This window comes from Monodon monoceros, unplaced genomic scaffold, assembly GCF_005190385.1.
Source record: "Monodon monoceros isolate NGI ecotype Baffin Bay Population unplaced genomic scaffold, NGI_Narwhal_1 Super_Scaffold_13, whole genome shotgun sequence".
NCBI classification, from domain to species: Eukaryota; Metazoa; Chordata; class Mammalia; order Artiodactyla; family Monodontidae; genus Monodon; species Monodon monoceros.
In genome coordinates, this window is record NW_021703769.1 from 48,409,488 (window position 1) to 48,429,840 (window position 20,353).

General features: G+C 49.4%; 1 protein-coding gene across 3 annotated transcripts in view; it reads right to left on the reverse strand.

Annotated features, from left to right (window-relative positions):
* Positions 1-3,248: 3,248 nt before the first annotated feature.
* Positions 3,249-20,353, reverse strand: part of LUC7L (LUC7 like) — a 30,388-nt gene continuing 13,283 nt past the window's right edge. Inside the window, exons 4-10 of one of the 3 annotated variants that reach the window (XM_029220048.1) lie at positions 15,556-15,666; positions 14,505-14,648; positions 10,271-10,447; positions 7,860-7,948; positions 4,908-4,937; positions 4,343-4,510; positions 3,249-3,621 (exon numbers count right to left, since the gene is read on the reverse strand). In XM_029220048.1, coding sequence (XP_029075881.1) covers positions 3,480-3,621; positions 4,343-4,510; positions 4,908-4,937; positions 7,860-7,948; positions 10,271-10,447; positions 14,505-14,648; positions 15,556-15,666 — 861 coding nt within the window. In that variant the 3' untranslated portion in view covers positions 3,249-3,479. The remainder of the gene's footprint in view (positions 3,622-4,342; positions 4,511-4,907; positions 4,938-7,859; positions 7,949-10,270; positions 10,448-14,504; positions 14,649-15,555; positions 15,667-20,353) is intronic. The other 2 variants (XM_029220047.1, XM_029220049.1) reach the window with 2 other exon arrangements.

Genomic DNA, 20,353 nt, shown 5'->3' on the forward strand with positions numbered 1-20,353 from the left:
GGGTGCTCAGGACACGCAGGGACCCCCAGGGACCCCTCGGGCTTTCCCAGTGGACTCCCAGGTGCCCCGGGGCAGGGGGTGGAGGGTCGCCTCCGACCAGGGATCACTGGCACTTGGTGGCAGATGTGTAGGTCCTCAAGCAGCCATCAGCTTTGTTGCCTGTGACCCCGCGCCCAGGGCCACGTGGCACCAAAGCCTCCTGTGCTGGAGCATGCCCAGGGGTGTGGGAGGAGGAAGGGTTGTCTGAGGGCCGGGCTTAGGGCCTGTGCAGTGGACATAAAGGAATACAATGTGCCAGCAACTGTGGACAGGACTCAACCCTCTTCTCCTCCGGTCCAAACAGAACAAGTGTTATTTTCCGCATGTGCCCTGGTGGCAAGAGCTTGAAGCCCTGCTCTAAGGAGTTGGACAGCAGCTCAGTTCATGTCCCAAGAGATATGCCACTGAGGGTTTGCAGCTGGTGGCCCAGCTGTCGGGGACCCCTCCTGCTGCCCCCAGTCCAGCTCTCAGTGTGTTCCGGACTAGCAGCACCAGGAGCCCAAGGAACTGTTACATTCTTGATACCAATACAGGCTACAGGGTGGATGAACCCTCCAACACCACGCTCAGTGGTAAGAGGTGCTAGTCACAGGTCACATCGTGTGATTCTAGAGACAGAAAGTAGATTAGTGGTTGTTCAGGGCTGGGGCCAGAGGGAAGGGGGAGTAACTGCTAATGGGTACAGGGTTTGGGGTGATAAAAATGTTCTACAGCTACACAGTAATAAACTAGACAGCACAACATTGTGAATATACAAAACCCACTATACCATACGCTTTAAAGTGGTTAAAATGTTGAACTTCATGGTAGGAGCATTTATCTCAATCAAAAAAATCTACCTGAAAAATAATAAAGTCTACATTCTTGGACCCCTCCCTAGACCAAGAGAAAGTCTGCAGGGGGTGGGGGTGGGGAAAGCCACCTGTTTTAACAAGTCCTCCAGATGACAATGACATGCAATAAAGTCCAAAAACCACTTAGCTGACCCAGTCTCCCCAGAGCAGGACCACGTGTGGGTTCTAAGCCCCACTGTGGCCCCCATCCCATTCCCAGGCAGGGGGCCCACCAGAGGCACTGCTTGCGCACACCCCCTCCCCAAATCACACAAACCATGGCTGGACACGGCCCCCCAGCCCCCAGGCCCAACCAAGAGCACCCAGCTACATCCTGGGAGGATATCCCTGTATCCACATGATGTAGCGAGGGCCTGGGAGCTGCCTTGGATGCAATGGGCTCCCACGCAGCAGCAGAGCCAGCACAGATCCTCCAGCCCTCCCTTTCCTAGATTGTAGCTCTGGGCCTGGCTAGAGATCCCCAGAAAGGGGAGAGCAGCCGAAACAGCCCTGCCCCCCCAACAGCCTGCGGCCTCCGTGCACTTAGGAGACTCCACAACCTGCACAAGGTGCTACCACCATGCCACACCCCACCCCTGCCAGTGGCCAGAAGCATGGTGTGTGTGTGGGAGTCCCTGAGAATTTGGTGACAGGGAGGGTCTGAGGGCACCACAGAGCCCTGGGGTTGACCCCAGGGGCCTAGGGCCCACCATCACCATGGGCCCCGGAAGCATCTGCACCTATTGGCTGGGCCGACCCAACTCTCTGCTAGGACTGCAATCATCTCCCTACCTCCATCCCTGCTCTTCCCTGTTAAATGAGTGATTCCCCACATCAGTATTTTAACAAGGAGTGAGGGGGCTCAGGTAGGTGGCCCCCTCCGGCCCCAGTCCCCTCCTCTCAGCACCCTCTGGGTCCTCCACCCACCTACCAGGCCCTCTGCTGGAACCCACCCAGGGTGCGCTGTGGCGTCCTCAGAGCAGCCTCGGTGTCCTGGGTTGTGCACTGCCCCCACCAGTCTGACCTCTTCCTCTGCCCATCCAGAGCAGAGGGCCACGGCCGGTCTGCTGCACTCCTATGCCCAGGAGTTGGGCCAACACGGAGAACCCAAGGCTCAGGGGTCAGGGAAACCAGGCTCTCAGGCCCTGTGATGTGCCAGGGGCAGGCGGGTGCCTCCAGCACAGAGGCTGGAAGAGCCAGGTAGCAAGGGCTCCCACTGCCTCGTCCTGGACTGACTGGTGAGCGTCCAGGTGTAAGGGGAGCAGAAGCCGCCCTCCAGGCCCTCCTGGGCGTCTTGACCCCAGCGCCACCTGCTTTCTGGCTGGGACCCCAGACCTCCTAAGTACAGGGACACCATCTGCCCTCTGCCTCTTCAAAACCACCTCTCTACGGACAGTGGCCACCACAGTGACTGCCACTCAACTGTAGACACACAAATGGTTACAGTGGTAAACGTATGTGTACTGCACGACAATAAAAACAGGACAAAACCCCAAAACATCCCTTCCGGAGGTGACGAATGGAGGTGTGAGGAGCTGTGCAGCCCTGCCCCGGCTTCCCGCTCAGTCCAGCCCCCACCGTCACAGGCCAGGCTACACCGTTGAGTCGGGAACCCATGACCATAGCCCTCACCCCCTTTGCCTCTACCCTCCCAGGAGACCTTTACACCCCCTGCCCCGCCCCCGACCCAGGCTTTCTGCCAACTTGTATCCACTTCCCACCTGGGAGGGCACACCTCCACCCACCTATCAGACAGATACTCACCCCTGGCTTCCCAGTGGTCTCCCACTGTGAGCAGGGTTATGTTCCAGCATGTTCTGGCCCAGCCAGAAGCTCCCTCCAAAAATACCCCCACAAAAGTGAAAACAAGAAAAGAGCTCCCAGTTATACTTTTCTGAAGGGCTCACTTTAGCAATACGTGCAAAAGGGCTGAGGGAGAGTGGGTAACACCACCAGGCCCCCCAAGGGTGAGTCAAACCACACCTGACCCCAAAGTCAGCACGCCACCCTCTGAAGACCTCGTGGCTGTCATGCAGATACTATGCACGGGTCTTTCTTGGCCCTAAGTAACTCCAAGAGGGGGAACCTGTAGTTCATCTGAGCTCGAGTGCCATGCTGAGGCTGCTTACCACAAACCAGACAGGCAGTCCTCGGTAAGAGCGCAGCTCAGACTTCAGAAAGACATGTGGAGCCCACAGAGCAGACGGCCGGGCACATCCGGCCCCAGCCAGTCTGGGTGTTGGAGGTGCACAGCACATCATATGCCAAAAGCCAAAGGGGAGTCCAACGTAAGTCACATTTCTAAGCTCAAGTCAGATGACCCCTGGTGTGTCCCCCAACCTGTGGAAGCCACGGCGAAGTCTAGCACACCAGGGACAGGAGAGACTGCACCGCGGCCGTCAGGAAGCAGTCTGTCAGGCTATTTATTCCCACTTGACATAACCCAGAACACAGGAGCAACTCTGTACATCTCGAGAAACTCACAGCTAGCTCCAAAACAATAGAAATGGTAAACTACAAAAGATGAGTTGTATTCAGCAAATATAAAGGGTAACGTTAGGCTGTGTCAAACATGTATCGGACTATTTACAGCGCCTGGGCGTGGGTTCAGATCTCGCCGGCCTCCTTTTCCTCCGACCTCCGTGACGCAGTCTTTCCATTGGTGCTCTCGAGCCTCCAGTCGGTGGCCCCCCGCTCACTCCGCCCGCGTTCCCAGGACTCCTCCCTTGAGGCCCGCTCTCTGGAGAACCTGGGAAACAGGAACCAGAGGCTCAGCAAGGGCTGGCCCTCCCTCCTGGCTGCTCCTCAGGCACTGACACCTTGGACCCTCAGCATCAGGCCAGGTAAGGGTAGGACCCACCACGGCTGGAAGGGCCCTAGCAGACCAGAGGGTGCCAGGCCTGCCGTCTTGTGCCCAACCCACTGCCCAGGGAGGGCTGGGCAGCCACTAGAAAGTGACATCTGCAAAGGTTTCTAGTAACAGGAAAAGCTTTCACTATAATGTGAACACTGCAAAGGAAAATACAACAAGAGTCCACACATGGAATACGATCCATTATGTAAAAACACAATGGAAAAAAAGATATTTAAAATTCATCACACCAAAGCTAACAGTGGTCGTCTCTGAATATGATCATTAGTGGTGTTTTTTATTGTTGCTGTTTTTCCTTTAAAAAACCACAACAGAGGTAAGCAGGGCCTAGTCAGGGGCTCTGTGTACCAAAGTGACAGTGAGTGTGCAGCCCCTGAGCATGGCCATGCCCACGTGCGACCACCTCCTCAGCCTCTCAACCGTCCCAGCCCTGAAGCCATCTGCTGCCCTCGGTTTAGGGCTCTCAGTGCCCTGGGCCCCATTCAGGACTCCTCAAGGCCCTAACACTCTGTCCCACAGATGACAGACCCCCAGACCCTGGCACACAAAGAAAGGGTTCACTCCTGGACGCAGCTACTGAAGGAGTCAGAGTAGTTACTTGTATTTCGAACTCCGGTCCCTGGATGCCCGGCGGTGGCCCCGGCTGTGGCTCCGGGAACGGCTTCGGTGGCGCCGGTGTCTGTCTCGGGACCGGGACCGGGACGACTTCCGCCGCTCTCTGGAGATAGATCTTGACCGCCTCCGACGCCGGTCCCGGGAGCGCGACCTGCAGCAGATGTTCTGCTGATGCTTTACTGTTATCTCCCCTCCTCCCATAAACTTACAACTTGGGTTCACAATAATCCTACCAACTACTCTCTGGTAACTACGGCCAGACCCTTCCCGCTGACGCTTCCTGTACATTGGCCAGGAAACTCCCGTCTGCCCAGCAGGCCCCAGCAGCGCCCTGACTGTCCCTCTCATTGACAGTGGGTCCCCACTCCCACGCTGCACTAAGCCCCAGCCAACGCCAGCTACAAACGGGACTGGAGTCTCACCCACGTCCTGTGCCCTTCATGAGCCAGACCTGACCACCAGATAGTAACTGTGAAGCTATAAAGGTTAAGTATTAAGTGCACATAGAAAAGAACATCTCACTGAGAACACATAAATGGAAAACCTACCTCCTGCGATCTCTGGTTCTTGATCCAGACCTAAAATGGAAAAAAAGATGAACAATTTCCCAAAAACAGCTCCATCCCTTACAGCTGAGGGGAGGTGCCTCAAGTTCACGTGGTGAAGGAGGGCCAACTTCCCAGAGGACCTGCTATAAGGCCCGCCTCCAGCCCCAGCTGCTTGGAAGCAGAACGCAGAGATCAGCACCCAGGGGTCCATGCTGCACTGAGTTGAACCAGTGGCTCTGCAAACTCTTCACAGTGGACACCACCTCAGCTACACAGATAGTCACATGGCAGGTGCAGGGCTGGGCAGGACACCCAAGTTGCAAACACAGGTTCACTGCCAGTGAGTGTCACATGAGCTCCCTGGGAAACATTATACAACCAACAACTAAGAAATGCACTTTACAATGAGGTCTCATTTCATTCCAAGCAGAAATTTACAAGATCACCACCAACATGTGCTCAAGGAGGAAGTGACAAAAGATGCTCACACATCATGTGGCTGGAGGGTGATCTGACAAAGCCTCTTGAAAAGCAATTTTTGTAACACCTACCAATATTTATATATTATATTCCTTTATCCCAGGAATTCTAAGGAATTTTATAAACCCTCAAACTCATACAAAGATGGTCACTAGATTACTTGTTCAAAAATAGTTTCATAAAAACTTAATCAAAAAATTTTTTAAAAAAGCAAAGGCTTTGGGCTTCCCTGGTGGCACAGTGGTTGAGAGTCCGCCTGCCGACGCAGGGGACGCGGGTTCCTGTCCCGGTCCGGGAAGATCCCACATGCCGTGGAGCGGCTGGGCCGTGAGCCATGGCCACTGAGCCTGCGCGTCCGGAGCCTGTGCTCCGCCAACGGGAGAGGCCACAACAGTGAGAGGCCCGCGTACCGCAAAAAAAAAAAAAAAAAAAGCAAAGGCTTTAAAAAACATAAAAAGCAAAGGCAACAAAAGCAAAAGTCAACAAGTGGGACTACATCAGACTAACAAGCTTCTGCGCAGTGAAGGAAACCATCAACAAAATGAAAAGGCAACCTGCTGAACAGGAGAAAGTATCTGCAAATCATGTATCTGATAACAGGCTGATATCCAAAACACAAAAAGAACTCTAAACAGAAGGGGAAAAAAAAAGGTAAAAACATGGGCAGAGGACCTGAATAGACATTTTGTCAAAGAAGACATACAGATGGCCAACAGGCACATAAAAAATTGCTCAACGTCACTATTCAGCAGGGAAAAGCAAATCAGAACCATAATGAGATATCACCTCACACCTGTCAGAATGGCTGTCATCAAAAAGACAAGAAATACACTTGTTTGTGAGGATGCAGAGAAACGGGAATCTTTGTGCACTGTTGGTGGGAATGTAAATTGGTGCAGTCACTATGGAAAACAGAAAGGAGGTTCCTCAAAAAATTAAAATGGAACTACAATATCCAGAAATTCCAGTTCCGGGTATTTTTACCTAAAGGAAATGAAATCACAATCTTGAAAAGATAGCTGCACCCCCATGTTCACTGCAGCATTATTTACAGTAGCTTAAACATGGTAACAACCTAAGTGTCCACTGATAGATGAATGGATAAAGATGATGTGGTTGTACGTATACAGTGGGATGTTATTCAGCCACAAAAAAGATGGAATCCTGCCATGTGTAACAATATGGATGGACCTTGACAGCATTATGGTAAGTGAAATAAGTCAGACAGAAAAAGATAAATACTGTATGATCTCAGTTATATGTGAAATCGAAAAAAACCCAAACCCATAGATACAGAGAACAGACTGGTGGTTGCCAGAGGAAGGGAAATGGGGGTGGACAAAAGGGGTGAAGGTGGGAGAATAAAAGGATATAGTTAATTACATCATAGTAGGGACTTTGTGTAGCCTTCAAGAGCACAGCTGCTATGGGAAGCTCTCACATGTGGAGGGTTCCACATATACCCATGCACACAACATGTCCAGCGACTGTCGTCACCTCTGTGTCTTTTTTACTTAATATATTTTTACACTGTTTTGAGTCTATTTATAATCAGAATCTGTTAGATAGTTAAAATAATGAAAAGAAACACAAAAGATACAATAAAGGATTATTTGTCCTGAGTTATTCACTAAGGAATTCCTCCAGGAAAGCCCAGTTTCTGTGCCCAATATGAGAGCGTGGTTACTCGGCGCTCCAGCCTCTTCCTTGAACTCTGACCAGACCCACTGTCTCCACCTGCATGTCTCTTAGGCTGAAGGGATGTCTCTTAGGCTCAAATACGGCCACAGCCAAATTCTCCTCCCCACCTCCTCCTCATCCCAACACACCATTCCCAGTCTCCCCACCGCCATAAGCGGCCACTCCTGGTCAGAAACCCTGAGCCAGCTCCACTCCCCCTTTGCACAACTCGCTCTGTCCACTAGCAAATCCTATCAGCTCCACCCCCAGAACACATCATTCCCTCCTGGCCCTCACAGGGTTCAAACTGCCACCTCCTTGGCCTGGACCCCAGCTAGCTCACGTTCTCTCTGCTTCCACCCTACCACCCACGAGCCTGGGCCCACACCGGAGCCCGCCCCTGGTGGGTCCTACCCACAGCAGGCATGGCGGCGTGAGAGCATGTTCCTCTCTGGTGTCCCAGTTCCTGCCTGTCCTGCTGGTCAAGGGCTGCTCCACAGGAGGTGCTGTGACAGGTCCCCCTCCACCCCTGCCAGGGAGTCCACATCTTTCTAGGTAAGCATCAGGTGGCCACAGCTGCTCGAGCGGCTTGGGTGTCCTGTCCACACCACACAGCTGTGCACACAGGTCCTCCTGGACCAGCCAGAACCTCGCTTGACCGAACGTGCTATATGTTTGCTTATTTTTCTTTTAAGAGCCACCCAGGTAACTGGCAGACCTCAACTGTCAAGGGCAGTAAATATGCAGTGCTGCCAGGAAGAAGTGGGGTGTCCTCAGGTCGCATGTGCTCACCTCCTGCTCAGTCGTTCTTCCCGCTCCCTCTCCTCTCTCCTCCTCAGCCGATCCTGATTTCTCTTCTCCTGCTTTTCAGCCACAGTTTTCTAAATAAACAAAAAATAGGAAGATGGGGGAGGAACAAGTCACACACTAGAGTGAACATTATTGAACAAAGCACCTTTATGTGACCTCAATACTGGCAATTTAAGAACCTAAGAGAAACTCAGGAAACAGGAACACATTCTTCATAAAACCTCTTAAACAATGGAAAATACATGGGAAAAAAAAACGCTTTCTCATTTTACAAGTTCAGTGACAAACTACATATCCTAAGTGCTGTACATCTAAGTCACAGAAATTTTATCATATTGCTCAAATCAATTCATAAATTTAATTTTTTTACCCCAAGGAGACTCCACAAACTTCATGTAAAAGAGAAAACATGTATCTGACCGAATCCATCTTGCTGAGGGAGCCAATCTGCCCTGCCAAGTTGCAGCCTGTCCCGGGGTGCTGGCGGGGCTTCCTGGGGACAGCAAGCTCCACACGTCCCATCAGGCTGGGTCATGGCGAGCACAGTGGACAAGGAAGGCAGACAGGCAGGAGGTGGCCTAGCAACCCCCCTGCCAGAGCACCATCCACTGGCTAGCTCAGAGCACCCCCAAATCAACTCGGAGCCTTTCAATGCCCCCCCTCACGCTGCTGAGAGGAAGGCCCTGAGGGGGAGGAACTTAGAGCCAGGAGACAAAGGCCCGAGAGGGCATAAAGGGTGACCTTAAATCTCAGTTCGGATGGGAGCCAGGCCCCAGGAAGAGAAGGCGTGGCCAGGACAAGGAGAGGCCGAGAACCGGCCTGTGGGCTGGCATCACCTCCTTCCCAAACCCTCCCCACTCCCTAAAACACTAGGTTCCCCCACCTGAGGAAAGTCCTCACTCTTCTCACCCTGCACCCACCTTGGAGCATGGCCCAGGGGGTGCACAGCCCAGGGCGGGTGCACACCTCCAGTACCACTGGGAGTGAAGTCATCTCTGATTAGGGCACACAACTCCCACCTTCCTTATCGTTAAGAGGTGCACTTCCAAATACATTTTCTGTTGATAGTTTAGCAGCTATTTATCAAAATCTGTAACTTAGCTGGGTTGTTCTATCAACTATATACTGCTCATAACTGCAATGACAATACATGACTTCTAGATCAAGTGAATACTTAAATTCTAAAGGTTTCAATGTATTCTGAAGCAAAGGTACATCTTACGAAAAAAACAAAAGGCTTTCAGATATAAGAAACATTAGGACAAAATTCTGGGGTGTTATGGAATGGGAAGACAATTTAAAGGAAATTCCCTAAGGAGCAGATTTTTAATGGGGATGGTAGTTGACACCAAATTGTTATTTACATTCTACTGACTACATATAAAATATTTTTACGTGTTTTATACCCATAAATTTATAAGAAAAAAATTCCAACTTAAAAATGTGTGACAAAGAATATCATTTTTCAAAATTCTACTGGGAGCACAGGAGCAAATGTTTCAAGACCAGTGCTGAGACTGCCACCCAGCTCCCTCTCCCAGGGCCGAGTCGCACATCACTTATGGGGGACCGTCCTTGGATGCAGGGCCCTGCCATCCGCTGCTCCTTCCTGGGGGCACACAAGGCCCAAGGCCTTGACTATCGTGGTGTCCTACAGTCAGGTGCCATGTGTCTATCCTTCCAAAAGATTTCAGGTGTCTGGATAAAAGGCCTGCACATTTCCCAGCATCCCATCATAGGGTCCCAGTACACAATTACGGAAAGCACCATCCATTTGAAGAAGACAATTCAAAATATCACAAACTTATTTAATCTTCCTCCTTGGCATTCCGTACCCAAGATGTCGAATGTTGTAGAGCTTAACCCAGAACAAGGAGGAGCCCCGAGGAAGGGGCACAGGCATCCAGCAGTGGGGCAGGGCTATCAGAAAATGCCCCATCACCTTCTCATCCTTCTAGCCAGACCACCCTCCATGTGTCCGCCTCTGTCCAAGAAAAAAAATTGCAGACTACTGGCTCTTTCCCATCACCAACAGAAGTGTTTTCAGAGGGGTACGAGAACTCTCTGTACCGTGGGACTGAATTCTGCCATTTTCCTCTGTAAACAAGGGGTAGCAGACTAAATAAATATCCCAGGCTCTGCTGGATTCTGAGATCTTAGATCTCTTGTGGGAACATATGGATGAAATCTGAGTAGTTCACTGTAAAACTCAAGTATAAAACCAAGGCATGATCTTAGAATCAGAACAGAAGGTTTTCAGTACCTCCACCAAACCCCCCCCCCAAAAACAAAACAAAAACAAAAAAGAACACAAGGTTTTCTAAAAGCAAAGAGATGTGAAGACAATCAGAAAACTTCTCGGGTTTCTTCAGAAACACAACACATTAACATACCCTTAACTGATCGAGCTTCTCACGGATCTGAATGAACCCCAAGTGTAACTTGCCCCCGAAGTGGTCTGCAAGACGACGGTCATTGTCATGGAGACCAAGGTAGGCTGAACAGACTTCACAAACACGCAGCTTCTGCTGCTGAAAACTGGATGCAGGCATGGAATTCCTGTATTCTTCCTGGAGAATGGGAAGAGAGTGAGAGTCAAATGTCACTGTCTACTCAGCCCCTAAAATGGAAGTATGTGAAGGGACTACAGAGATGACTTTTTTTTTTTGGCTATGTGGCATGTGGGATTGAACCCGAGGGTCCTGGCAGTGAAAGTGCCAAGTACTAAGTACTAGACCACCAGGGAATTCCCTAGAGATGACTTTTATTTTTTTTTAATGGTTTATTTATTTTTTGGCTGTGTTGGGTCTTCGTTGCTGCGCGGGCTTTCTCTAGTTGTGGCGAGCGGGGGCTACTCTTCGTTGCGGGGGCTTCTCTTGTTGCGGTGCACGGGCTCTAGGTATGCGGGCTTCAGTAGTTGTGGCATGCAGGCTCAGTAGTTGTGGCACATGGGCTTAGTTGCTCCACGGCATGCGGGATCTTCCCAGACCAGGGCTCAAACCCGTGTCCCCTGCACTGGCAGGTGGATTCTTAACCACTGCACCACCAGGGAAGTCCGAGATGACTTTCAAATACATAAAAACTGAATCGTTTTCAAAGCTTCAGATTCTTGTAACCAGCCCAATTTTAGTTGTTTAAGAAATGAACTACCAGTCACGATTTCAAAGCAACAAGGGGTATTCAGGACACTCAGACACACAGGATGCTGTGTGTGCTAAAAGGCTAGCAGGGAAGGTGAGTCCCTGCTATGGTGGAGAGCTCTGCAAAGACGAAAGAAACAAGAGGGGAGAATCTTCAACAGGGGTCTTAAAAAACAAACAAAAAACCTAAACCAAAGAGACGAGCAAAAAACACAGGAGTATCTACGGAGATTGTCCCAATGTTCAGGAAACTGTATCCCAACGCAGCTCCAAAAGCTAAAATTTGGAAGGACAAATACATTAGACACTCTCTTCAAAGGAGGAAGTGTGCCAAATGGAACAAAGCACACTCCCTCCTGCAGCCAGTGCAGTCTGAGTCTAATCCTAAGAAGTCACTAGGGACTTCCCTGGTGGCACAGTGGTTAAGAATCCGCCTGCCAATGCAGGGGACATGGGTTTGAGCCCTGGTCTGGGAAGATCCCACATGCCGCAGATCAACTAAGCCTGTGCGCCACAACTACTGAGCCTGCGCTCTAGAGGCCGTGAGCCACAACTACTGAGCCCACACGCCACAACTACTGAAGCCCGCACGCCTAGAGCCCATGCTCCACAACAAGAGAAGCCACTACAATGAGAGGCCCACGCACTGCAATGAAGAGCAGCCCCCACTCACTGCAACTAGAGGAAGCCTGCGTGCAGCAACAAAGACCCAATGCAGCCAAAAATTAATTAAAAAAAAAGTCACTCGGCTTCAAAGCAAAATACACGAAACACAAAAGAAAATGAACCAGAACATGGTTACTGTCGCTTGTGCTCAAGTTAAAACATTCCTTCAAAATCTAGGTTTAAGAAATGCATTTCAATAATCATTTGCCCTTAAAGGGAAGACTGAATGTAGTAATCTTCCATTAATTCACACATTCAAAATGTTCCCTAGGAAATGCAAATCAAAATAAGACATCACATCACTCACTAAACCGGCAAAGGTACAGAAAGGCACTCTAGTGCCCAGGACCCCCACTGTCCTTACTCTGGCCACTGTCCCCATCCTCATCACCTGAGTGCCCCCCATAGGCCTTCCTCAGAACTACAGGACAGAACAGGATGGGGTAGGGTGCTCTTCCTCCCCTTAGCAGGAGGCAAGGCTGTCTCGTCATCCTAAGAAATGATACAGAGAGGTGCTGCGTACTCTTTACCCAGTTTCCCCCAATGGTTCTATCTTTAAAAACTATAGCACAACATCACAGAAAGAACACTGAGTGATACAGTCAAGGTTCAGAACATCCATCACCACAAAGGTCCTGCCTGCTGCCCCTTCACAGCCACACCCACTTCTCTGACTCCTGGTGACCACCAATCTGCTCTCCATTCTTATGGTTTGGTCATTTTAAGAATGTTATATAACAGATCCACATAATATTTAACCCTTTGGGATTGACTTTTTTCACTCAGAATAATTACAATTGATTTTGAAAGAGATTAGAGGAAGGCATTCAAAGTTTTACAACTACAGAGAGGGGCAGAATAATATCACAAATAGTGTACCCACCATATTCAGCACTTCTGCTTAAGGTTTTTGTTTTTCTTTTAATGAAAGATATAGAACATTATGATGGAAATTCAGTTCCTGATGTTTCCCTCTCTAGTGTCTGTTCTCTCCCTCCCCAGAGGCATTCGTGTGCGTTCAGCATAATCTTCAGTGCTGTCTCTGTACTTCATTGCACATGTGGACCCATAAACCATGTGTGCACCTGGGGCATTTAGAAGTCCTGCGTCAGCACTACAGGTCTTTCTCCCACCTGTGCTGCTGGAGAGCTCTCTCCAGGATGTGGCAGGCAGATGTGTTCAGTTCGTTCACTGCTGCAGGACTCCATTTCAGGGGCACATGGCTGTTTGTCCATGGGTGGTTTTCCAGGTTACCGACGGTTGCTCATTTTACCAGTTCTGCTGTGAGCGTCCTTGCACCTGCCTTCTAGCAAGGATGCTTGGAGTCCTGGGCACAAGTTGCCATGGGTCCCCTATCCTGCTGCCCTCTTGGCTGTCTGCAGACATCCAAGTGGTGAACCCCACATCTACAATCATTCAGCCTATGCATAAATCTTGGAGCCATCTCACGGGTTTCTGGTGTCTGCTCTGCTCTTCAAAGCAGGAAGGCTTGGCCTCAGGACTCGCTAAGAGGCCGCAGAGCTTCCTTCCTGACCCTCTGGCCTTTCTGCTGGAGCTGTCAGCAACCGAGGGAGCCTGACTTTTTTTTTTTTACATATAAACATAAATTTCCCATTTAAGTACACAGGGGTTTAGTATACAGCCGTGTAGGATTTCTACGCAGGACTTGCGACTCTTCATGCACACGTCATTGCCTGAGTGGGCCTCGCTCGAACACCCACAGGCAGTCAGCAGGATTCGTGTATTCAGCTGAGAATCGTTGTGTCATCGCTGAGCTGCTACTATGTATCAGGCACCATGACAAGCCGGGGGTGCAGCAACAACCAAAACCAGCCCTGCACTGGGGCACCGCCCACTCCACCATCTCACCTCTACCCACCATTCTTGAGAACCTTCTCATCTGGTCTCAGCTAAGGGCCTTCCAGGGTCCCTCTGTCCTACCTGGACACGCCCTGCACCCCCCAAGTGCACCCATCTTCATCAGAATTAATCTTATCCGTTGCTCACATTCCTTTCTGCCTGGCCCCCCTCCCCACAGCAGTATCATCTCCAACAGGAGAGGGAGTCTTCCGGCTTGCTCACAACTAGAGAAGTGCCTGGCCCATAGCTGGAGTTTGACAAACACTTACTAAAGGAACACACCCGCCCCGTCTTCCTCTGACTACCATTCCCACCGTTCTGGAAGCCTGCCCAAGCCATCTCCGATTCCAGCAGTGAGATTTGAGAACCAGGGAGTATGCAACAGAGGAAATCATCTAGGAGGAAAACGGTTGTCATGGATACAGACATTGAGTCCCTGACTCAGCTTCTCCACCACACAGCAGTGTGTCCTGGCCTGGCAGCCTAGCGGACACCACCTGGGTACCACCCGCAACCTGCACGGGTCTCTCTACTGAGGACACAGTGTCACTAAGCACCAGGCCTCACTGTACATAGCATCTGCAATGCAAGTCTGGCCCAATTACACCAGGTGAACACCCACCACGCTGCCCCCTCCCTGGGAGCCAGATGGACAGGACGGCAGGTGCTCACTAACACTCCTCCGCTGACTGTTATACTCAGGACGCACTCTACACGTGGGAATAATGCGCAGAGCTGGCAAGTGCCTAGTCTGAGGCCACACGGGGTCACAGGGGCAGAGTGAAGACACAAACCCCAGTGTGTGCTGACTCTAAACCGTACAATCCTGACAATATACCACCTTATTTCCAACTCCTTCCCAATATGTATACAAAAAAAGAAGGCATGGCTTAATCTTTGCCCAAAAGGTCAACTCTGGAGTTACTACTTCCTCCCTCTCTAAGACATTTTTGTCACCAACCTCAGCTTCTTTTTTCTTTGCACGGACTTTCTCCACTTCCATAAGAATCTTCTGGGATTCATCCACATTTCCTTCAGCTCCTAGCTGTTCAGCTTTAGCAAGAAGCTTCCCTATTTCTTCGTTCAACTCATGTACTTTTTCTGCCTACGAGAGAGAAACAATCAGGTAAGGAGACATCTAAAAACAACAGATTTTTTAATGCAAAGAAAACAAGTGTTTCTCTTGTTGCATTTCTGGTCTGTTCCACTGAAAATATTAGAACAGCTGGAAACCCTCAATGATGACATGTGAATTCTAACAATTACGACATCCTTAACGCCACCACTGAGACTGATCATAACTAGACCTGTGCACCACGTTCCAATAAAAGCAGTGGCACCGCTGTTACTGCCAACCGGTTGCAAGGACCATCATGTGGGTCAGCTTCTAGACCATCTCTTTTTATGCCTTCTACTACAGTTCAATCTTCTGGGTAAGGGTAAAAAAATGCATGGGTCTAAATGCATACACTTATACTGTAAGCAAAATGCCTAATTTTTGGGATTTGCTTTCAGAAATAAAATGGCACCGTTGATCCAGTTTGCAACTATTTCCTAAGAAATGCTTTTATAAAACTGAAAGGAAAAAAGACACTGAAGAGAGTTCCACTGAAGAGACAAGGGTCATCCAGATGACACACAGGCCAATTTCACACAGATCTACTTTCTTCTTCCATGATATGGATGCACCACAGTTTAACCATTTCCCTGCTAACTTTTCTCATTTCCTGTTTTATGTAGGAATGTTAAAAAAAAAAAAAAAAAGAAACTTTAAAACATACGCACACGTGCGCACACACACACAAAAAACAAAACAAAACAAAAAAACCCACACGCACAGTGTGGGGAGGGGCTAAGAGCTCAGCGACGGCCTTCCCTCCTCACTGGGAACAGCCAAGGCAGTGGGTACCATCCACCCCAAAGATGCACACTCAGCAGTGACCGTGACTGCTAGCCCGGTGGCAGCCCAGTTCTTACGACAACAATGTGAGGCGAAGGCCTCCCCAGCATACCTTTGCGGAAACTTCTGCACTGATCTCCTCCTGCGTCTCTGCCAGCCGCTTCTTGGCAAGCTCAGTTCTCCGATCACACTCAGCAATAAAGGACTCCAAGTGATCCATCGCCTAGCTCAGGAGAGGCAGAGAGCTACAGTCAGTGACATGCCTACGACCTCAGAACTCACGTGTTCGATAGGAAATAACAGTCCTGGGTTGGTTCTTAAAGCCTGTAGGTTCAGTGGGAAGATCTGAAGCTACACTACAGCTAAAATGTCCACAATCACATTCAATTAAGGGGCTCTGTTAAACCAAATGACCACTCAAAAGCATGTCTTCTCATCTGATTTATTTATTTCCAAAATTTGTAAAAGAACCCCCATCCCTCAACAACGTTTCCAAGAAATTTCTGAGGAAAATTAAAACACCTGGCCATAACTAACAGTGGTCTCCGAGGGTCAGAAAAGGCTGGACTGAGCTAACGTCAGAGGCCCTCTCCTGGTGAGTCGTGGGAGATGCAGATGATGTACTCACTGGTCTTTGTGAGCCACGTAAATATTATTCCCTCATGCTCTGAGGGTAGAGTTCCCCCTTCCACCTCAAAACAAAACAATAGAACAAGTGTTACTGAGAGCTGTGAACACGTTTAGTTATTGCCCACCGTCTAAAGTAGCGGGAAAACTGGTTACTACTTACCCAAAAAGGTAAAGGAAAAGACACTCTGAAAAGAGTTGGTGGGAATCAATAAAATACCAATTAATAAGCAGTCACATATGCTAAGCACTTAATTTGCCGTAATTAGTCAAAGGCCCCAACATAACTTCAGATAAACATACAAACAGGACATCACTTTCCCAACTGTCAGGCTAGGACCAGTGATAAGTAGCACCTCCCAAGTTGCTGAAGTCAGCATCATGTTACATAGACAGCAAGTGAGGTTAGCAGTGGATGACCGGGTTAGACAGGGTGAATGATCCACCGCTGAAAAATAGAGAAAGGAAAGTTCTGGGTGGAAATGATAATAAGGCAGGTGAAAGTTAGGCCAACGGACCAAAGGAGTGATAATCTATGTCTCTTCCTCCAAATATGGTCAGGACAGAGCACTCCTCAAGGATTGGTGTGACACTGGAATGGACAGTAGGGACACTGGAGAGGATTACAGTCCCCTCTTTTCAAATGAATGCATACTTGGGAGTAGGTCAAGACAGGGAAGAGGCTCGTGATGGTGCCAAGCCCCACTGCCCACAAGGCCAACTCCCAGATTTCACTCCACACACTTGGAACTCAGGACCTCTTTCCTGTCATTGGTCCCCAAATATTCTCAATAAACATTTCACTATGTTCAAATCAAACGAGCAGGAAAGCCGATGACTGGCATTTGTTTGCACGCATGCACTGCATTTCCTGGAAGTATGTCAAGTTGACCAGCTCTGCTGACAAGGTGGGGACTTGCCAGGATCAGAGCGCCAGTGAGCTGACTCGGGTCACGTACCATCTGTGCTCACCTGGAACAACAGCTCCTAACAGACCAGCCTGAGAGGTGCAAGGGTCATGCATGCACACGTGCTGAGACTTTGATGCAGAGTTCCTCTATTGTCTACCCAAAAAGAGGGATCTCACACCTGACACAGCCAGGGATCTGCTCAACAGGGATTGAGTGGGGAATACACATTGACAGTTCTGCCAGTGCTTTTACCAATCAAGGCAACCAGCTGCATCTAAGCAAAATATAAACTGACTCAGACATCTGATAAGCTAAAAATTAAATGGTAAACTTCACAACACAGACTAGACATACTGCAGAGACGTCTCTTAACTGCCATGTTCTTTAAAAGATGGCTCTGTCCTACTGCCCCTCCCTCTCTTCAATGTGCTTCTCAATTCCAGATTGGTTCCTAAATCAAAAAGCAGGTTTAGCGTTTCCCTGGTGGTACAGTGGTTAAGAATCCGCCTGCCAATGCAGGGGACACAGGTTTAAGCCCTGGCCCGGGAAGATCCCACATGCCGTGGAGCAACTAAGCCCGTGCACAACTACTGAGCCTGCACTCTAGAGCCTGCGAGCCTCAACTACTGAAGCCTGCGCCCCTAGAGCCCGTGATCTGCCACAAGAGAAGCCACCACATGAGAAGCCCATGCACTGCAACGAAAAGTAGCCCCCTCACACCGCAACTAGAGAAAGCCTGAACGCAGCAATGAAGACCCAACGCAGCCAAAAAAAAAAAAAAGCAGGTTTAAATGATTAAAAAAAAAAAAAGTACTCAAATCTAAAAATTAAGTCCTAATCACAAGGTACCACTTACTAGGAAGTTATCCACCTTTGTAACTCAGGGGTGGTGTGATGAACCATGAACTACTCAGGGGGCCTGGGCACACCGCTGGCACAGGGGGCACACAGGTCTCACTGCCGCTGGAGGCTGTCCGTCCACACACAGGACCATGAAGTGCTCTCCCTGACCCTGCCTGCCTAGCAGCATCAGTGAGCCTAAGAGGAGCCCATGCTGTCAGCAGAACAGTCACAGCAAACGTGTGCCTCAATACAGCCACGCAGGGGCTCTCAAGGTACCCAATTTTCAGATGAAGAAATGGAGGCACAGTCTCCAAACTCCTGAGCGATGGCATCAGGATGCAAAGCCCCTTGTGGTTTGACTCCAAAGTACCTACACTTAGTCCTCACAGCTCTGAGGCAGTTTTCACCAGCCCAGTTTATAGAAAATAGAAAAGGGCAAAATAACTTGCCCAGGGTCACACAAGGACTCTCACCCAGGACCTGACTGGAAAAGCGTGACTGTCACACTGCACACCTACAGAGACCAGGTGTAAGCAGAACCGGTCCCATTAGTTGATATGGTGTGTTGCTCTGGAAACCTGTCAAATAAAACATCACAAAGCAAGACAATGTGGGGGAAAAGTGAACCATATTTTCACTGAATTAGAGAGAAGCAAATCTTTACATTTTCCACATGTGAACACTGAAGAAATGGGCTGCCCTGTAACCTTAATGTTCTGTGTGTCTGTGTTCAAGTTGAAAAACTTGAGATGTATTTATAGAGATGACCAATTCCCTGTCCTAGGGAATTCCATAACACTCTCAAGAAATCAAGGCCTGGCCCTGGTGCAGTCAGAATGAGGCTGTACTGGGCTAGAAGGAGCCAATGGTGAGGCACTTTCTCCCAGATAACCTGAATTTGGGGTGGAAAAGTGCCAGAGGTCCCAGCCATCAGCCCAAGCTGAGGGTCTAGGCAGTGAACACCTACACAGAGAAACACCTTTATGACAACCCTGTCAGGCCCACAAAGAAATACCTTTTTACACCTTTCTGATTGGCAAAAACTGAAAGTTTGGTAACTCGCTGCTCTGTTAGTAAAGATGTGAAAATGGGAACTCTCACACATCACTGGTGGGATCATTCACCCCTCTGGAGAACTCCATGACACTAACTACCAAAACGACAAAAGCACATCCTTTCTGGGCCAACAGTCCTGCTTCTAGGGATCTTTCCTAGATACACTCACAATGTGCCAATGTGCAATGCAGCACTATGACCATCAACAGGGCATGGTCCTATAAAACAGACAAACATCCTGTGGAATACTACGTAGACACAAAAGGATGAAGTACACTATACAATAGGAAATAATCTCAAAGATATGCTGAAAACTTAAACCAAAAAAAAGGGAAGGGGGGGCAGATATAGAGCATGTGTACAGCAGACTACTATTTGTGTTTAAAAAAAAATAGAGGGTTCCCCTGGTGGCACAGTGGTTAAGAATCCGCCTGCCAATGCGGGGGACACGGGTTTGAGCCCCAGTCCGGGAAGATCCCACATGCTGCGGAGCGACTAAACCCATGTGCCACAACTACTGATACTGCACTCTGGAGCCGCCAAGCCACAACTACTGAGCCCACGTGCCACAACTACTGAAGCCTGCGCACCTAGAGCCTGTGCTCCACAACGAGAAGCCACTGTGATGAGAAGCCCACACACCGCAACGAAGAGTAGCCTCCGCTCACAACTAGAGAAAGTCTGTGCACAGCAACGAAGACCCAACACAGCCATAAATAAATAAAATTTATAAAAATAAAATAAAATAGAAAGTAGAGATACATGTCCCTCAGGTATCCACATAATCTCTGAAGGAAAGAGAAGAAACCAAACAACTGGTTACCTCTGGGGCCAACCAGGGGGCTAAAGAACAGAGAAAGAGGCAGGCTTCACAACATACCTTTCATATCTCAAACTCTTAATCACGTGAGTGTTTTACATGTTTTTAAGTTACTGACAGGACTTCCCTGGTGGTCCAGTGGTGAAGAGTCCGCCTTCCAATGAAGGTGATGCAGGTTCAATCCCTGGTCAGGGAACTAAGATTCCATATGCTGTGGGGAAACTAAGACTGCATGCCACAACTGGAGAGCCTGCGATCTGCAACTACTGAGCCTGTGTGCTGCAACTACTGAACACATGCGCCACAAAAAAGAGCCCGTGCGCTGCAAAGAAAGATCCTGTGTGCCGCAACTAAGACCCAATGCAGCCAAATAAATAAATAAATAAACAACGGACAAGCAGTAACCCTAGTGACATAACTGATCTAGGCAATAATCCTCAACTGCTGCTTGAAGCATGAGGCCAAAGGCTGATGGGGGCCTGTGCAACCAGGTCAGGCTGCCTGTGCCACCCAATTCCACTGACGTTTTGCCACCCGAGGTGACGCACCAGCCAGTGCCCAGCCCGGCCCCTGCACTACTCTGTCAAACGAGAACCTGATTCTGACCGTCAAGCTTCCAGATCTAACTCCCAGGTTATAGGAAGTTTCAAAGA